The 16548-nt window shown below is 34.1% G+C and overlaps 1 protein-coding gene across 1 annotated transcript in view; it reads right to left on the bottom strand.

Annotated features, from left to right (window-relative positions):
• PLXNC1 (plexin C1) overlaps window positions 1-16548 on the bottom strand; it is a 66003-nt gene that overhangs the window by 33289 nt on the left and 16166 nt on the right. Inside the window, exons 2-7 of the mRNA XM_087968113.1 lie at window positions 14129-14257; window positions 13029-13163; window positions 9998-10098; window positions 8225-8339; window positions 7215-7371; window positions 4-79 (exon numbers count right to left, since the gene is read on the bottom strand). Coding sequence (XP_087824239.1) covers window positions 4-79; window positions 7215-7371; window positions 8225-8339; window positions 9998-10098; window positions 13029-13163; window positions 14129-14257 — 713 coding nt within the window. The remainder of the gene's footprint in view (window positions 1-3; window positions 80-7214; window positions 7372-8224; window positions 8340-9997; window positions 10099-13028; window positions 13164-14128; window positions 14258-16548) is intronic.

Raw genomic sequence — 16548 nt, 5'->3', positions numbered from 1 at the left:
TACGTTTTTGATAAAGAACAGATGTCAAATTCAAATATTTCTGATAAATTCCAAGTTCCTGAGATGAATGACACTTGAACTGAAAAATGAGAAAAAAACACTTGTATTATTAACTGCAAATCTGTGTATAATGAATAACTTAAAAACAACTGATTTAAATATAGAGCTACAGGTTTCCTTTATATTGTGGTTGCTTTTGTACTCTATATTATTTATAGCCTATTTTTCAGTCAGGACTGGATGCCTGAAAGGCTTACAACAAGTGAAATACAGTACTAAAAAAATATGAAATGTCTTCAACAACAAACCTCTAAATAGATCGCACCTCATATTGTTTTATATGTCACATTGAATTAACAGTCTCAATAAAATGATGTTCTATGTTCTTAAATATTACAGTTAGATTACTTTGCACAGAAGCTCAAGTTATGGTACAATTGCATAGGGTATATGGATCTCACCCACTTCCGCATCCATTATCTTTACAATACCATTAATATAATATCTGGGACTATGAACTTGGTTCTATGAGCAAAATTTTTAAGACTGCTTACGTCAAATGAGTGGGAAGAAATCCTATCCCAAAGGTTCAGATATGAAAGAGTTAAAGAAAAACTGAAATTTAATCCATCAGTTAAATCTAACTTGTCCATGTAGATAATGACCAAAGACTATCAGGGCCTGGAAAAATCAAACTCCAAGGAGCAGGAAAATCCCCTTATTGGGGTGCTTTTTTGAAACAGAGTAGCAGAACTCCATCTTGTATTTTGTTCTAGTTGGAGTTCTTTCCCAGGGCTGACTGAATGCCACTTAAGACCCAATTTTCAGTCATTCTGTTTCTTTTAGTTTTTAGTTTCTTAAGCTAAAGGATCTGCATTTCTTATGCAATCAGGGCTTTCATCTTGACAAGTTATTTCTAGTATATTCCAGCTATTTAGGGAAGATAAGAGGCTTGCCATTTTCTGCATATGAATTGAAATTAGCTGAGAGTATTTTTTTTCTGGAATAACTCTCCCAAAGAGTTGTGGGAGGATTATGGGTGGAAGATCTAAAATAGTTTTCTCAATTTTAGCAGCTTGAAGATGTGTGGACTTCAGTTCCAGAATACTGGATGGGGAATTCTGGGATTTGAAGTCCACACATCTTCAAAAGGTTGAGAAACAGTAATCTAAAAGAACTCTACGGGAGCCAGGAGGTTTTATGACTTTTTCTAGTAAGTAGTATACATATACTTATATAAAGAATATATAGAAGAAATAAACTGCAAATGGATTTGCAGAGCAACTAATTATACATATATCTGCAATTCTTTTACATCTGCTATACATGCTGAAGCTAATAGATTTGTTTTCAGTCTTCTAGAACTTCCTTTACTAAAAAGATTTGATTAATATTAATTAAAATTGCTCTAATTGTATCACCACAAGATTGTATTCAGCAGATCAGATTTTATTTTTGCAGAATGCTGAATATTTAAAGCAACTTCCTTAAACTTGCATTCACAGGGTGTGGTTATGTGAAGGCAAAATGGATCTTTCATTTCTTTCAGTTTTATCAACCACATCTTCTTCTATTCCCACGCAATATCTACCCAGCCACATCTCTCTGTAACAAGGGTTCAAAATTTGTCTGCCAAAGAGGTACCCTTTTCTTTTAAGCAAAGTTGTTGAAACTCAGTACATATACATATTTCTAGAGGTGTGCATGAAGAATAAGGCCATAATAATTACTATAATTTCTCCAGATACCCAAGACCACAGTCATCCTCCAAATATATTGAAATAGTATCTTCTAGGAAATTCTAGAAAAATATTGTCTCACTTCTAATATACTTAAATCACAAGAAAACACTTTCTGGAGAAGCAAAGTCTCCTGAGTTCCATCTCTAGGACATCTCTTCTGTTTATGCTATTTATCTCAGCAAAGTGATAATTGTTCTTGGTTGAACCACTGATCTTATACAGTCATTTTTTCCAGCATGATTTCTGTTTCCATACAGCGTATTTACAAAATCAGTGTAATATCTCCACTACAGATCTAAAGCATTCCCATAATGTAATATTTTTTCTTGTGTTGAGCCCCATTACAAAGAACTCAAGGTGGCAAACATATCCAACACACTTTCCATGTCCTATTTTCCCCACAACAACCCTGTGAAGTAAGTTGGGCTGAGAGAGAGAGTGACTGGAAAGTCACCCAGCTGGCTTTCATGGCTAAGGCAGGACTTGAATTCACAATCTCTTGTTGCCTATCTAGCTTGGTGCCTTAACTGCTATGTCGGGAGCATCCAACCTTTTGGCTTTCATGGGCTGCATTGAGAAATTGTCTGCACCATATAAATATATAATATAGTTAATATATATAAATTCACATAATAATGTTAAAAGTTTACAATCTTGTTAGGCCCCGTTACTAGCTGTCTAGGGCCACATGCAGCCTGTGAATGACAAATTGGACATGCCTGCATTAGACCAAATTGGCTCTCTTTTGCAGGTTGAAAATTGCTATCAATTTATAAAATACTTGGAATTAGAAGACTTTCATCATTATTGGGTGTCCTAATCCAATATACAACCAGGCAAACCCACTGAAAATACATTGTGATGGATAATTTATATATGAGAGACACCAAATTATTTTACAAAAGCATATAAATGAAATAGACAGAAGATGTGAGTAAATATGCCTTATGTCATATTTCATACAATTGAAAGATATGATCAATACTGCTGGAACTCTTTTAGATACCTTTTTAGGTACTTTTCTCCCTTTTTCTTTGTGTTGCTGTGAGGAGATTGAAGTTTTTGTTTCATTTAACAGAAGTTTATTTTTATGTCCAGATCTTAAGATGCAAGTGCTTATAGTGAAACTTCAGGAAAGTAGGATAATATTCTTTAAAGTTAATCACAATTTAGGTGTAGCACAATATTAAACTGTATTTAACTTTAAAAAATTAGTTGCCAATCTACTCTTATTAAAGGAAAGGAAAAAATAGATCTGAAATTTGTTTATATAATTATCAATCATTATTTAGCATTATGTTTGAACAAGACCTTAAAATCTATTGTTAATGCAAATTTTAGTTAATTATTATATTGATATTTACTACCTTTCTCTTAAAAATGTATTGTTATGGTTCATTCACTGTTAGCCATATGTTTAGATTGGATTTTGTATTTTTTAATCCATCTATCAGGTCCTTCTCCAAGGACCTGGGATAGGGACGTGTTGTTGTTTGATGGTATTAAAAGTATCATCACAGAATGTAAATTGTTCCAAGTAACTTCTGCAACTGTCTGATGATGATTTTGTCAATGGTGACGGTGTCCAACTAGTGGTCCAGATATTTTTGGATTGCACCCAAGGCACCTAGAACCATTGATGCTATCTTTGGGCATTTTTTTGGCCATAATCATTTTGTTTTTATTTGCAGGTCGTTGTATTTTGTGACACCCCCCCTCCCCAGTTCTTTTTCTTCCACTCTGCTGTCTCCAGCTCTTGCCATGTCCACTATCCAGCCTTTTTGTATTTATCGACAATCGTTATGTTGTAGGTGAAACAAATGAGCAATGTTTTCACCCTTAAAATATAGTGGTATAGCATCATTCAACTTTACATCCAAACTCGATACTTTCTTCCTTTCTCATAACCTCTTTGAAAAAGAAAGTAAAAATGAGGCAAAATATGCACAGGAAATGAGTTACTATGTATTTCCCAATATGTTTGCCAGTCAACGTTAATGCAGTGTTGGTATCTAGCTGAGGTTGTAGAAGAGCACTGAGAAAAAGAATTATGCAATTCATTTTTGCCCATACATTTTAAAAGCTAATAGATTTATGCCCCCCACCAATTTTGAAAGAAAGTATTATAGCTGACATTATTTATTAATGGATATGAATGTACTTATAATTGCACTGATCTTAGAAGGCAGTTACAAAATATGTATGTCCATTTTGCTTCAATAAAAATGCAGGCAGGAAAGCAAGTGATTGAAAAATACTACTGCATAGTATGGCTGACTGTTGAATATGTTTCATAAAGAAATGTGTATTAGTTCTGCTAGAAAGCTCTTATAAATAATGCATAAGTAAAAGTATAATTATAGCAATGAATAATACAAAGCAGCCCAACAATAAAATGGCCATTCAAATGGACTGCAGATTTTTCACAGCATATGAGAAGGTTGATTTGCTTGTAGATTAACAACTTTATTTTTTGGAAATGTTATTCAACACTTAAGGAGAAATTAGAAATACAGCTGACCTTTCTTATGCATCTTACCTGTTATTATTATATTAAAGAAAGGGACTGGTGGATTTCCCCAGAATTATTTCCCTCTTTTTCCCCACAAAATGTCAACAGCTGACAGAAAAGCATCCATTGCTTAACATTGGATAAGGATAAAGTGATGAGTTTCAACATTCAATCTCCTGCTGCACCTATCATTTCTTTCAACTGCCTCACCCCTTCCACTTTTCTCAGATTGAGGATTTCCTTCCATCCTGCTGCACAGCTATCCTCTTTCCCCCTCCCCAGCTTCTTTTAAAACACAGATAGACACAGATAAAACACAGCACTAAACACAGGTTTAAAAGTAGCCTTGATAATATTGATATGGGGCAGGACATGTACAGTGCAGTGGGAGATTCAATCTCACTAAACTATAACACCATGCTGTATGTAATTTCTCTGAATGCCTGTCAGTCTACCATGGGTTTAGTAGTAGTAGAGTGCTAATCCTATGCTTAAAAGCAGCCTGGTTAAGAGGAGACAGGCTCTTTAGGAAGACTTCATAGTGCAGATGAGTCTCTCTCCCTCTATAGCAGGGGTGTCAAACTCATGCCCAACCCTGGTTTAATGAAGGGGAAAATAGTTGAGATACATCAGGTAATGACAATGTGTCGTGTGAGTTTGATACCCCTGCTCTGTAATGTGTAGACAGCTGGTTTCTTTTGATTAGCTAATTTAAAATATGAATCAGCTCAGAGATCTGCAAGTAGTAGAAGGATAGAGATTAGACTGAAAGATCTGAACTCTTTCAGTCTTGCTGCCCAAATCAGAATGGCCCTGGAGGACAATACCCAGGAAGCAGAGGAGAGTGGCAGAACCCACATCAACCTAAAATATCTTAACCCTTCTAAAGTGGTCAAGAGAAGTCAAGTCAAACCTTTCTCTTGGGATCACTTTAATACACCCCTGAGAGGATGATTGGCAAAGCTTGTCAGTTTATATCCACTGCAACAAATATGTTGTGGTAAGAAGAAAAACCCACTTTAAAACCAGAAGAGTTAAAGATACCTGAAAGCTGCCTCAGATAATATCAAGGGATTAGGTCAGTATCAGACAGTGATAATGTTGCCAGGGGTGGTTAGATGCAAGTTATGGTGTGGTTAGATGCAAGTGAGGGAAGGCCCAATGTCATAAAGTGGCTCAAATATTGATTTTCTATCTTTCAGGAAACACTTAAAGAAATGAACCTCTGCCAGAAACACATGTTTGTAATCTGATTCATGTTTATATTAGCTGACATATAATTTAGATTCTAATGGGTGTATTTTTTTAAAGAAGGGTATATGGTTGATACTGGCTGCAAGAAGTAAACTAGCAAGAAGTAAACTAGTGGACAACCCATGAAAGTTTAACTATGATTCCTAATTTAAAAATATTAGGCTGGGTGGAAAAGTCCATATTCTGTGGCATAATGGCCAAGGTCAGAATGCTAGATCTGGAACTAACTAAAAAGATTATAGTTGCCAACCAGGATTATGATTCAATTTATTTTAATCATCTATGTAGTGTGATCTAGGATTGAGTTGAAGAATCAGCTTCCCCCCACCCCATGTGAATATGAGCCACTGGGCACTCTTAAGGGCAGGAAAACTTGTTGACATCAGGTCTAGGACAACTTGCCATGGCCAACTTGCCACATGACAATTCATCACGGGCCACAGCCAACTTGCCGCGGGACAATTTGCCATCGGACAAAGGTTATATAATATCAAAAAAATTGTGAAATAGAATCATCAAAAAAATGATGCAAAAGGAAGGACAAAATGAAAGGTGAATGGCAAAAATTAAAATAATGTTTTAATTATTTAAAATAATTAAATAAAATTGTTGAATGTCCAGTGGTGAGTTTTCCCATGGGGAATTGGCTTCAATGAGTTGTCCCATGGTGAGTTGGACATCGTGAATTGGCAGCAGTGAGTTGGCTGTGGTAAGTTGTCTCATTCTTTGTATTTATCTCTAGCCATCCAGAAAGGCAACCTCCAGCTGTTTTTTCTTGCTCTGTATAGGGATTTTTTTAAAAAAATTACATTCATACTAGCAATGCTGTCTATGTTGTCTTCTGCACTTCATTTCATTGCAGGTAGCCCACTCTACTCCAGCTGTGATTCCCTGTTGCAGGAATGTCCACTCCCATCCTATAGCTGGTTACAACCCTTCATGGCCAACAACTTATTTTACATGTTCATTCGTAGAGAAATAAAAGGCTAGCTTTTTTTTTTTAAGTTACATGATAGAACATTGGAACAGTGAAATGGTGGGACTTTTTTTCTTTCTCTCTTTTTCAAATTAGGTAAAATTGACACGATATTACATTTTTGCCTTCTAGTCCAAGGCAAAATGGTAATTGTGCTCCTTCTGTCATTTCATTCCTGTCTTCTCTCCTTCACTCCCTTGTCAACTATGAGGAAGCTTATACAAAAGAATTGTTACTGGAAGCCATGTGTCCTTGAAAGCCGCCCTGTGTCACTGTTGCTTGCTTTCCTGTCAGGCATAGGAGGGGTAAAGAAGTAGTGGAATCCATCAAATATGGTAAACATAATATAACCATATATCAGGCCATCACCATGGCCAAAAGTAGAAGAAAGTGGAATCTGGAAAGGGCTTTCTTAAGCTGGCTTCACTTCCATGATTTAAGGCTGGAATGTGGAGTGTTTTTTTTCACACAGGTTTTTCACACATCAACCAGAGCAGCATTTTTAATAACTTAACTGAATTCATTGTTACATTAAGTAAAGCTTTATGATATAGCTGAATCTAAATGGGATTATGATGAATATGCAATATAAATATTAAATAATATTGTAATATAACCTCCCTTTGCATTGAGTTCAATCTTTAAGAGTAATTTGTATGTATAACTGGAGAAAAGATATTACAAGATATAGAAATATCAACTTACAAAGCTGAAATATAAAGAAACCCACCTTTCTCTGATAGATCTTTAAATGTTATATTACAGGAACAATTTAGATGGTGTTGATTCACATTACAAAGAATTTCATTGGTCCTTGCATTTAACATCTTACAATGGGAATGTGCTTCAGAAAGACCAAAAGAATTTACATCTACTCTCACATGAACCTAAAAGAATAAAAACATTGAAAACAATAAATTTATTCAGTGCTAATTATAAAATTGCCAATTTTATCCTGACAGTGAGGGAGGAAGTAGAAATCTGATGAAATCTGTGCAACTTTAATGATTAAATCCAAATAATCAACTACAAAACAGCATCTATCCAGATTTCCTTCCTTCTGTTCCCAGTTTTAATAATGATTTAGCATTATACAGTATAGATGCATGGCTTCTTTTGTTTAAAATGTAGAAAAAAATTACTTGAAAATTAAAGTACATCCCTATGATGATCATAGATTTAGAGAGTGCCAAGTTAGCTACACTGGTTAATCTATTTTGTATATCCTTTTAATACAGATGGATATTTAGAAATTTGAAAGTCATAAAATACAAATAGTATTGGTATGATAAGTACAACTGGTAGGAAATCTCTATGGCACGGGTTACTTTCTACAGAACAAGGGTGTACTGTTCTCCAACAGCAGCAAAAATATTAATTAAATATACAATTCTGTATTACCATTATTTCCATTTTTATGTACTTGTGTTTAATTTACTGGATTGGATCCAAAGGCAAAGTATTATAATCATGACTATGTATAGATCTGATCCATTATTGTACTTTTATTGGCACAATGAGAGGAGATTATAAAAATTACTGAGGGCCACTGATGTTACAATTGCACAACCCTGCAACAGGTTTCATTGGTAAAAACAGAGAAAATGGGCAATATTTTTATTCATATGGCCGGAACACTACAATAATGCAATATCATCACAGTCTCAAAATCACCATTGCTAACCATTTTATTACTATTACTCATTTTAATCTATGAATAGAGAATTATGAATTACATACCTTATTATTTTTGAGTTGAGAAGTGTAGATTTTCAGGCACTTATCTATGCCATATGAAATATTTACCCAGTTAGGTGAGTTACTAGAAAATGAACATTTTCCTTTTAAAGTGCAGCTGAAGAAAATACAAGTATATTTGTTATGGAAATACTAAAAGATGTTTCGACTCTATATAGCAATTCACACTAACTGTTTTTCACTAGTCATTTTGAATTTTTTTCCTCAGCTCATAACAGGTTAAAAGGATGTGTTTTACATCAAATATGGTTTGGGGGTTCTACCCCATTTTGATTCAGCTATTTTTGTAAAAAAAAAGTTATTGTACTGTTTCTGCAAACAATGTAAGCATTCCTAAAAAACAGATTAGCCTAATCAGATTATCATCCTCTGCTGCATTTGCTTATTGTTGCATATTGGTATTGTTTGGATTTTTATGATTCTAAAAATCATTTTACAAAACAGCTAAAACCAGGGCTCAGTGTAATGGCTTGAAGTTCATATCTGGAAAGTCCTAAATTTGAAATTTTGGGAGCCTATAGCACTCACAATTGCTAGCAGGGACTGGTAATCCCTACATTCTGGGAAAACAGCATCATTTTCTGTTTAAAGCTGGCATGCAAGCTATTTCTGGGATGAACAGCGTTATTTATTTTGCTTTGAAAAAACTAAATGAACCTTAAATGCAACTTCAGATTTCTCTCATTCGGGCACTTAAAAAGATCTTAAGCAAAGATCTTGCTTTGTTTGAACACTATTATTGAATCCAATATTCTTTGGAGCAAAGACATTCCTTTATTTTTTTCCTGAACATAGGTGCTAAAGAATGTCCATAGATCCATCTAAAAAGACAGTCAATGTGCAATAAATACTGAAATATATTTTGGCAGAAATTCATTTATAATTTTTAGGAGTCACATAATTGCAAAGTCTGAGAATCCCTGCCTTAGTAAAAATCCCTATGAAGCACAGAAATAGCTTTTGTGAAGCTTCTTCTCTGGCAACATTGAATTGTTAACTAGGGCATACAAAACCTTTGCCAGACCAATTCTCAAATACAGCTGGTCTACCTGGAATCCACACTGTATATCAGATATTAACACAATTGAACAGGTTCAGAGATATTTCTTGAGAAAAGTACTCCACTGTCCACTCACAATAGAATTCCCTATGCCTCCAGGATTGAAATTTTGGACCTGGACAATCTAGAACTGTGCTGCCTGAGGTCCGATCTAAGCATAGTACACAAAATTGTCTGTTACAATGTCTTACCTGTCAACAACTTATTCAGCCTCAATCACAATAATACATGGGCAAACAACTGATACAAACTCAAGGTAAACCGCTCCTAACTCAATTGCAGAAAATACATCTTCAGCAACAGAATGGTCAGTGCCTGGAATGCCCTATCCGACTCCATTGTTACAGTCTCAACCACTCACAGCTTCAATCTCAAACTGTCTACAATGCACCTCACCCATTCCTAAGAGGTCCTTAAAGGGGGCGTGCATAAGCTCACCAGCATGTCCCTGTCTTACTGTCCCCATTTATCTGTATTTACTCCTTTTGTTCTTGTTTATGTTCATCTTATACTTGTTATCTTGTATATGTATGACAAACAAACAAATAAATAAAATAATCTTTCTTTCTTCTTTCTTTCTTTTTCCTTCCTTCCTTTTTCTTTCTTTTAAAAAACACATAATTTTGAACAGGCATTCAGACTCTCCATGAAATATTAATTATGTTGTATTACAATATTAATACAAGGATAATTACCTTTTCTTTGTGTGACACCATCCACAGTGTGGGTCCATTGCAGATAAACAATCTCTGCAGGAAATATATTTGTTGCAATTTGCAACCTGTATTCTCCTAATCTAAAAAAAAATAAAAAGTATTTTTTGCAAATTCTTTATCAGCCATTCCAAGCAAAACAAATAATATTTTTATGAGTTTGAGATACACAAAAAAATAATAACTATTTTAAAAGTTATAACTCTTAAAAATATAGGGAGGTAGTCAAACAAATATGCCTCATTAGGATACTAGAATAAGGCGTGTTTTTTGGGTATGTTGATACCAATTTCTCACTTTTTCAGTCTTTTACAAATAACCATTTGTGAACTTGATTTGAACTTATCCTGGCTGGCAAAAGCTGGCTGACAAATAACAAGTCTCTGGCTGCTAGTTTATATTGATTCTGAGTTGATTCTGGAACGAATTCTAGGATTAAAAGAGAAACATATAAATTATAGCTGTTTTCTAATGATATGGTGATAATTTAGAAGATCCTTAATAGAAATATTAATAAAAATATAAATAGTTTGGGGATAATAGCTAGTTTTAAAATTAGCAAGCAAAAGATGAAGATGCTTACAAAGAATTTGAAAATGGAAAAACAAAGGGAACGGTTGGAAATAACTGGTTTTAATATTTTTCTTGAAATACGTATGTATTACTATGACTAGCATGAATTGTATTTTACTGCAGAACAATTATGTAAAAGCCTGGAATTAAGAAGGATATACTGAAATAGGAGAAATTACTATCATCTAGCATGCAAGGCAACTGCTGACCACGTGAAGCTGATTTCCACAAGTCTCATGAGAATGGGAGCCCTAGTTGGAGACCCACCTTGTTCTTGTGATAGTTTGGAAGAACTTCCAAAGGGTTTCTGAAGCATTGAAAGAAAGGGAACCACTATTTGCACAATGCCGCAAGTGATCTGGAGAACGGTCTGACTGGCCTCGAAAAGAAGGCTTGGCATAGCTAGCAGCAAGAGAAAGATGGCAAAGACAGCTAGGCACATCAGGGCCTGTACGGGAAAAGCAACGGAAGCAATGGCAGAGGCTTGGGGCAATGGCAGCTGGCTGAGACTACCAAAGTTTCAGGTCTCTACTTCAGCCTCAGGACTGCCATTGCTGCCGAGGTTTGTGCTACTGTGCAGGGTGGCCAAAAGGGTGAAAGAAGATAGGAGGGAAGGAGTTGAAGTGTCCCTGTGGTTATAAGTGGCTGAATTTTGATCACATTCGGTCAGCGTGGCTTTGGCCCGGTCTAGCCAGTGCACAGAGGAAACATGCCAGCAGTTTGGGGAGTGGGGTTAAGATGGCCACAGCCACCTAGTCAGTCATGCCCACCCAGTCAGCCACGCCCAGTGAGTGACATCAAGATGGCCATGCCCACCCAGTCAGCCATGCCTGGCTGGCTCCCGAGGTCAACCATAGCCCTGATATGACCCTCAATGAAATTGAGTTTGACATCCCTGTTCAAACATAATGACGGAATGTTTGGTGAAAAAGATAAAAGTAGTAGAAATGGCAAAATTGACTGGTTTGATTAAAGAAAGATTAACATCTACATTTATTAGTAGCTGGAAACTCCTTATGGACTTTTTGCTATAGAAAGAAAAAAATGATCTATGACGTTAATGATTGGAAAAAGTAAATTATGGAAACAAGAACACTTTGATGTAACTTTAGAAATAGAGGGTAAAATAAATGCATTTATAACCACTGTTAGGAAGATCGGAAACTGTGTCTTATAACTTTTATTTTTTTCTATTTTCTTTTCTTACTATTTACTACTTTTATTATTATTTTAATTACCATTCAATATTTATAGTCTTTGCCTTGTTAAAACACACACACATGTACAGTATATCATTAAACATACACACACACACACACACTGTAGCTTCAAATTAGTATAACTTTTAATTATTGTTTTAAATCTTATGAGCCATGTTCATTGCAGAGCCTCTATATTTTATTTGTGAACTGAAATTGAAATGTAGTGAGTTGCTATATTAATGTTTTAATGTTGTATTTAATTATTTTGTAGATATCTAACTACAGGCAAATTCACCTAGGAAACTGGCAAATTCACCTAGGAAACTGGCAAATTCACCTAGGAAACTACTGCTAAAATTCATTTTGAAATACACTTCTGGCCAACCTCTGAGTCCATTTTCCTATTTCTAGGAAGATTGGATTAATTATTGCTCTTAAGTATTTTATAGACTTAGAAAAACATATTTTTTTCAGATATCAACTATTTTAGGTTTTAATGTGGAAAAATTGTAATTGTGGTTGCTCATAATAATTTTTGCTAAACTCAGATGGTCTGTATTAATCCTATGAAATCATTATTAGCATTTCGAATCTCACCAGGCTCAAGGTTGACTCAACCTTCCATCGTTCCAAAGTGGGTAAATGAGGACACAAATTGTTGGGGGCAATAAGCTGTAAACCGCTTAAAGAGGGCTGTAAAGCACTGTAAAGCAGTGGTAAGTCTAAGTGCTATTGCAATTGAGCCTTTGACCTTCTAGTGTACAGTATTTACTCCATATCAATGAAGAGTTGGAATAATGCTAAGTCATCTTACACAAAAAAAGACTGATAATGTTGATGTCCTGGACCAATCACAATGTGGAATAAGATAAATAAAGGCAGTGAAATGGGGAGTAAAGTAAAAGAATGTGAATACTGCAGAATGTGAAAAGGGGCAATATTTCCAATATTAAATTACTAGGATGAGGTGACTCTTAGGACCTGATGGTGTAAGAATCTTCCAAAGTCCTCCCCCTACCCCACAAAAAAGATCCAGTGTGTAGTAATTTTTCATAATTCTCTAAACTTTTTCCATGGGCATTCCAGTATCCTTTTATCATAAAACTTCACTAGAAAACAATTTGAATATTTGCAATTGCTTTGCTGGCCTTCAATACTTGGCTACATGAAGTTTTATATACAACTTTGAAAACAGCATATAAATGGAATTCTAGAGTGTAATTTAGAATTCAACCAACCATATTATTAGATGGTAGATAGATGTAATTCTGATCCGTAGGGTCAAGTTCAAGCCTATGGAAAATGGGTGTTTCTTCCTTAATTTCATATAAAATTTCTGGACAATTTGGCTTCATTTTGTCATCAAGGACAATCTATAAAAACAGGATATATTTAATGAACATAAGCTTGCAAACAGTTTGGAATAGAGTTGTCCTGTACTCTTTTGCCACCTATTCCTCATCACAACTTCTTTTCCCATGTGGTCTTAAATAACTGTTGAGGAAAAAGATTAAGGCTGATTTTTATCTTGTAAAATTATTTAATAAAAAGATGATAGATAGATTACAGATAGATAGATAGATAGATAGATAGATAGATAGATAGATAGACAGACAGACAGACAGACAGACAGACAGACAGATATGGTAAATGATAGAGAAAATAGATGATAGATAAATGATAGATAAATGATAGATAGATAGATAGATAGATAGATAGATAGATAGAGAGAGAGAGAGAGAGAGATTAAGGCTGAAAAGAATGTAAACAGTTATAGATGCTGTTGTTATAGTAAAAACATATACTATCTTCCAACATTGTACAAAATCATTATGTAACTTATAGTGGCTTAATGTATGACCCCAGCCTTGCCAATTTGTAAACTTTAGCATATGTAAGTTCTATGCCTTATTCAAAATACCATGTTTAAATCAAATGAATATATTATTAAATCAAATGTACCATAGCAAACAATGTATTTTTAAAAAAATATTTTTTTCAAATGCAAAGTTATAGTGAACAATATAAAATCTGTCTTCCTTCAAAATCTTTTCTATTTGATTTATAGAAAATGGAAGCTCTAAATGTGCAAAGAGTGCAAATGTGCAAATGCATGCACCAACCTGTTTTACTTCACTAAAAAAAAGATAAATTGTATGTGCAGCTTATTTGTGAGTTCTTAAAAACTAAGTATACTGATTATTTATATTAATACTATTAATTTTTTTATTAAAAACTTATTGAAAAAATTGATCCAAATATGAACACTGTTTTCTGCAATTTTACATAACCTGATGTATGAACTGATGAAATCATAATGATTTATGGCATAACCTACCTTCAATAGCTGCCCATTTCCTGTCCCTAAAAATAAAACAGTCTTGTTTAGAAGCACAGTGGCATAAACTGAAACCAAATTAAAATGATTCAGAGAAGTTGAATTGTTCATTGGCCATGTAACCTTTACCTGAAACAGAATGAACAAAGAAACAAAACTTTAGTATACACCATTAAATCATAACTGAAAGAAGAAATATTCAGTAGCTATCAATATCTGTGGGAAGATTAGTTGCCATATTATAGATGTTGGGTGGTATTTTATCTCAAGTAGACTTCAACACAATATTATTAAATTTTTCATTAGGATTAATATAATATATATTTAATATACTTTTTTTTTTAAAATCAGCATAATTAGATCAGAGAAAAATCTGAAACACTGCAGCAAGCATGTACTTAGAAGCATCTTTTCTTAATTAATGATGCCTGATTAACCTAGCTAGTTTGTTGCTTAGCTATGTGAATCCAAAAAATGCAGGAAGAAGTACATAAAGAGCCAGTTTGGTCTAGTGGTTAAGGCCCCAGGCAAGAAAACAGGGGACTGTGAGTTCAAGTCCTTCCTTAGCCATGAAAAGTCAATTCTGTGAGTTTGGACCAGTCATGCTCTCTCAACCCACAGGTTCATTGTTGTGGGGAAAATAGGAGGAGGAAGGAATATTAAAGCAATAACATAGAGACTGAAACATAAAAACCAGAAAATGTGAAGGTCTGGATCACAGAAATGTAAATATGTGTGAATTCCTTGCTCTCAATAATTTATTCTGTTTTGAAAGAAGATACCCCAAAATATCTGGAAGGCACTAGATAGAAGAAGGCTAAACTACACATTATGGGTTTTGTATTCAGAGGTGTCCATGTAATGTAGTTATAAGATTGGACATCATTTAATGTATAATTTTCATAACATTTTAATACCAAAAAATGTGCGGCATTTTTAGATTGTGAAAGTGCTCATAATGCGATTAGTGAAGACTCCTACTGCTCTTTCCCATGATACATTAAGGAGAGGAAATAAGTAAACATAGGTAATCCAACAATGTATATAGTATATTAGTGTCTAAAGAATTATAGGTAAATGGAAACCATTCAGTAGCATACATTTATTTTTCCGATGTATGGGTCACCATTTTAAAATTTAATTTTTCTTATAATGCAACTAAATCTAGTATTTATATTATGCCCTCCATGTTTGTTGCTTTTTCTTTAATATTTCACAGTGCTACAAGAAAGTAAAAAAAACAGGAAATCCTGTACAAAATCTTTCACCTCCTTTTTCGAAATGCCTTTTATAATTTCATTTTATGTGGCTCTTTGTTTCCAGGGCTCATGGAATCATAATAAAAAATCTATTTTAAAACGACAAAGCTCCTCTATTATCTTTTATTGATATCAGTTTTGTATGTATTCCTTAAAATTCTATTTATGGTTCTGAATAATTATTTATGACAACTTTATTGTGTTATTATATTTGTAATTAAGTTAATAAAAAGCCTTCATATTTAACAGTACTGTTAAAATTTGTCAGATGATTTTTACATTGCTATAAACCAAAGTGTTAATCAATTACTCCAATCTCCTTCAACCAGCTGTAATACATTTCATAATTCTCAGTTAACACAGAATATCAATCGGAAAAAGCTGAATTAGATTTTCTCTGTATTGTCTATTATCTATTACCATTTGGCATAATAGTTTTCTCTTTATAACCAAGTGACACAATTTGGTTTAATAGTTATTTTTAAGTTATCCTTTCAGCATTGTTTGTGATATAAATATCAAGTGGCATAGAAATATGCCACAGAAAAAGAAACACAACTTTAATATGATCCTTTTAGGTTTTTGGAGCATCTGGCATATCCTGCAGTGCATATCTCTGTTTAAACTTCTTACCCACTTAAAGGGGAAAACAACTTTAATACCAGAGCACCTAGGGTCAACCTTAATCTCCCTCAGATATGGATTGGGGATGACATGAACCATGCATTGCTTAGTTCCAGGCTAAATATAAAAGACCACTCAGGGATCACTCTCGTTATGCATTATATTCTCCATTGAAGGCATATTTTCACAGTTCATTACCAGTTCTATTATTTAAATAGAGAACATAAGAAGAATCATCCTGTCAATACCGGTACTTCCTAATACAATTATGATGCCAAATAAATGACTGGGAACAGAAGACAGCTCCTCATTTTTGAAGCACTCTGTTCTCTATAAAAATACTTTCCTATTTAGACATCCAAAAAGTGTAATATTATCAGGTCCCAGAATCTAGATATACAATTTCCCCCAAGACAAGTAGGTTTAAAGCTGGGGAGATTGGATGTTTAAATCTAATTTAAATAGATTTAAATCTGGGAGATTGCTTATCCTGCAGTTCTTACATATTGGAAGAGTTATTCCTCAGGATGATGACAA

The sequence above is a fragment of the Notechis scutatus genome, chromosome 6, assembly GCF_049901735.1.
Source record: "Notechis scutatus isolate UNSWTSFEM ecotype Mainland chromosome 6, rNotScu1.2, whole genome shotgun sequence".
In the NCBI taxonomy this organism is placed as follows: domain Eukaryota; kingdom Metazoa; phylum Chordata; class Lepidosauria; order Squamata; family Elapidae; genus Notechis; species Notechis scutatus.
This window is presented reverse-complemented; position numbering and strand designations above follow the sequence as displayed.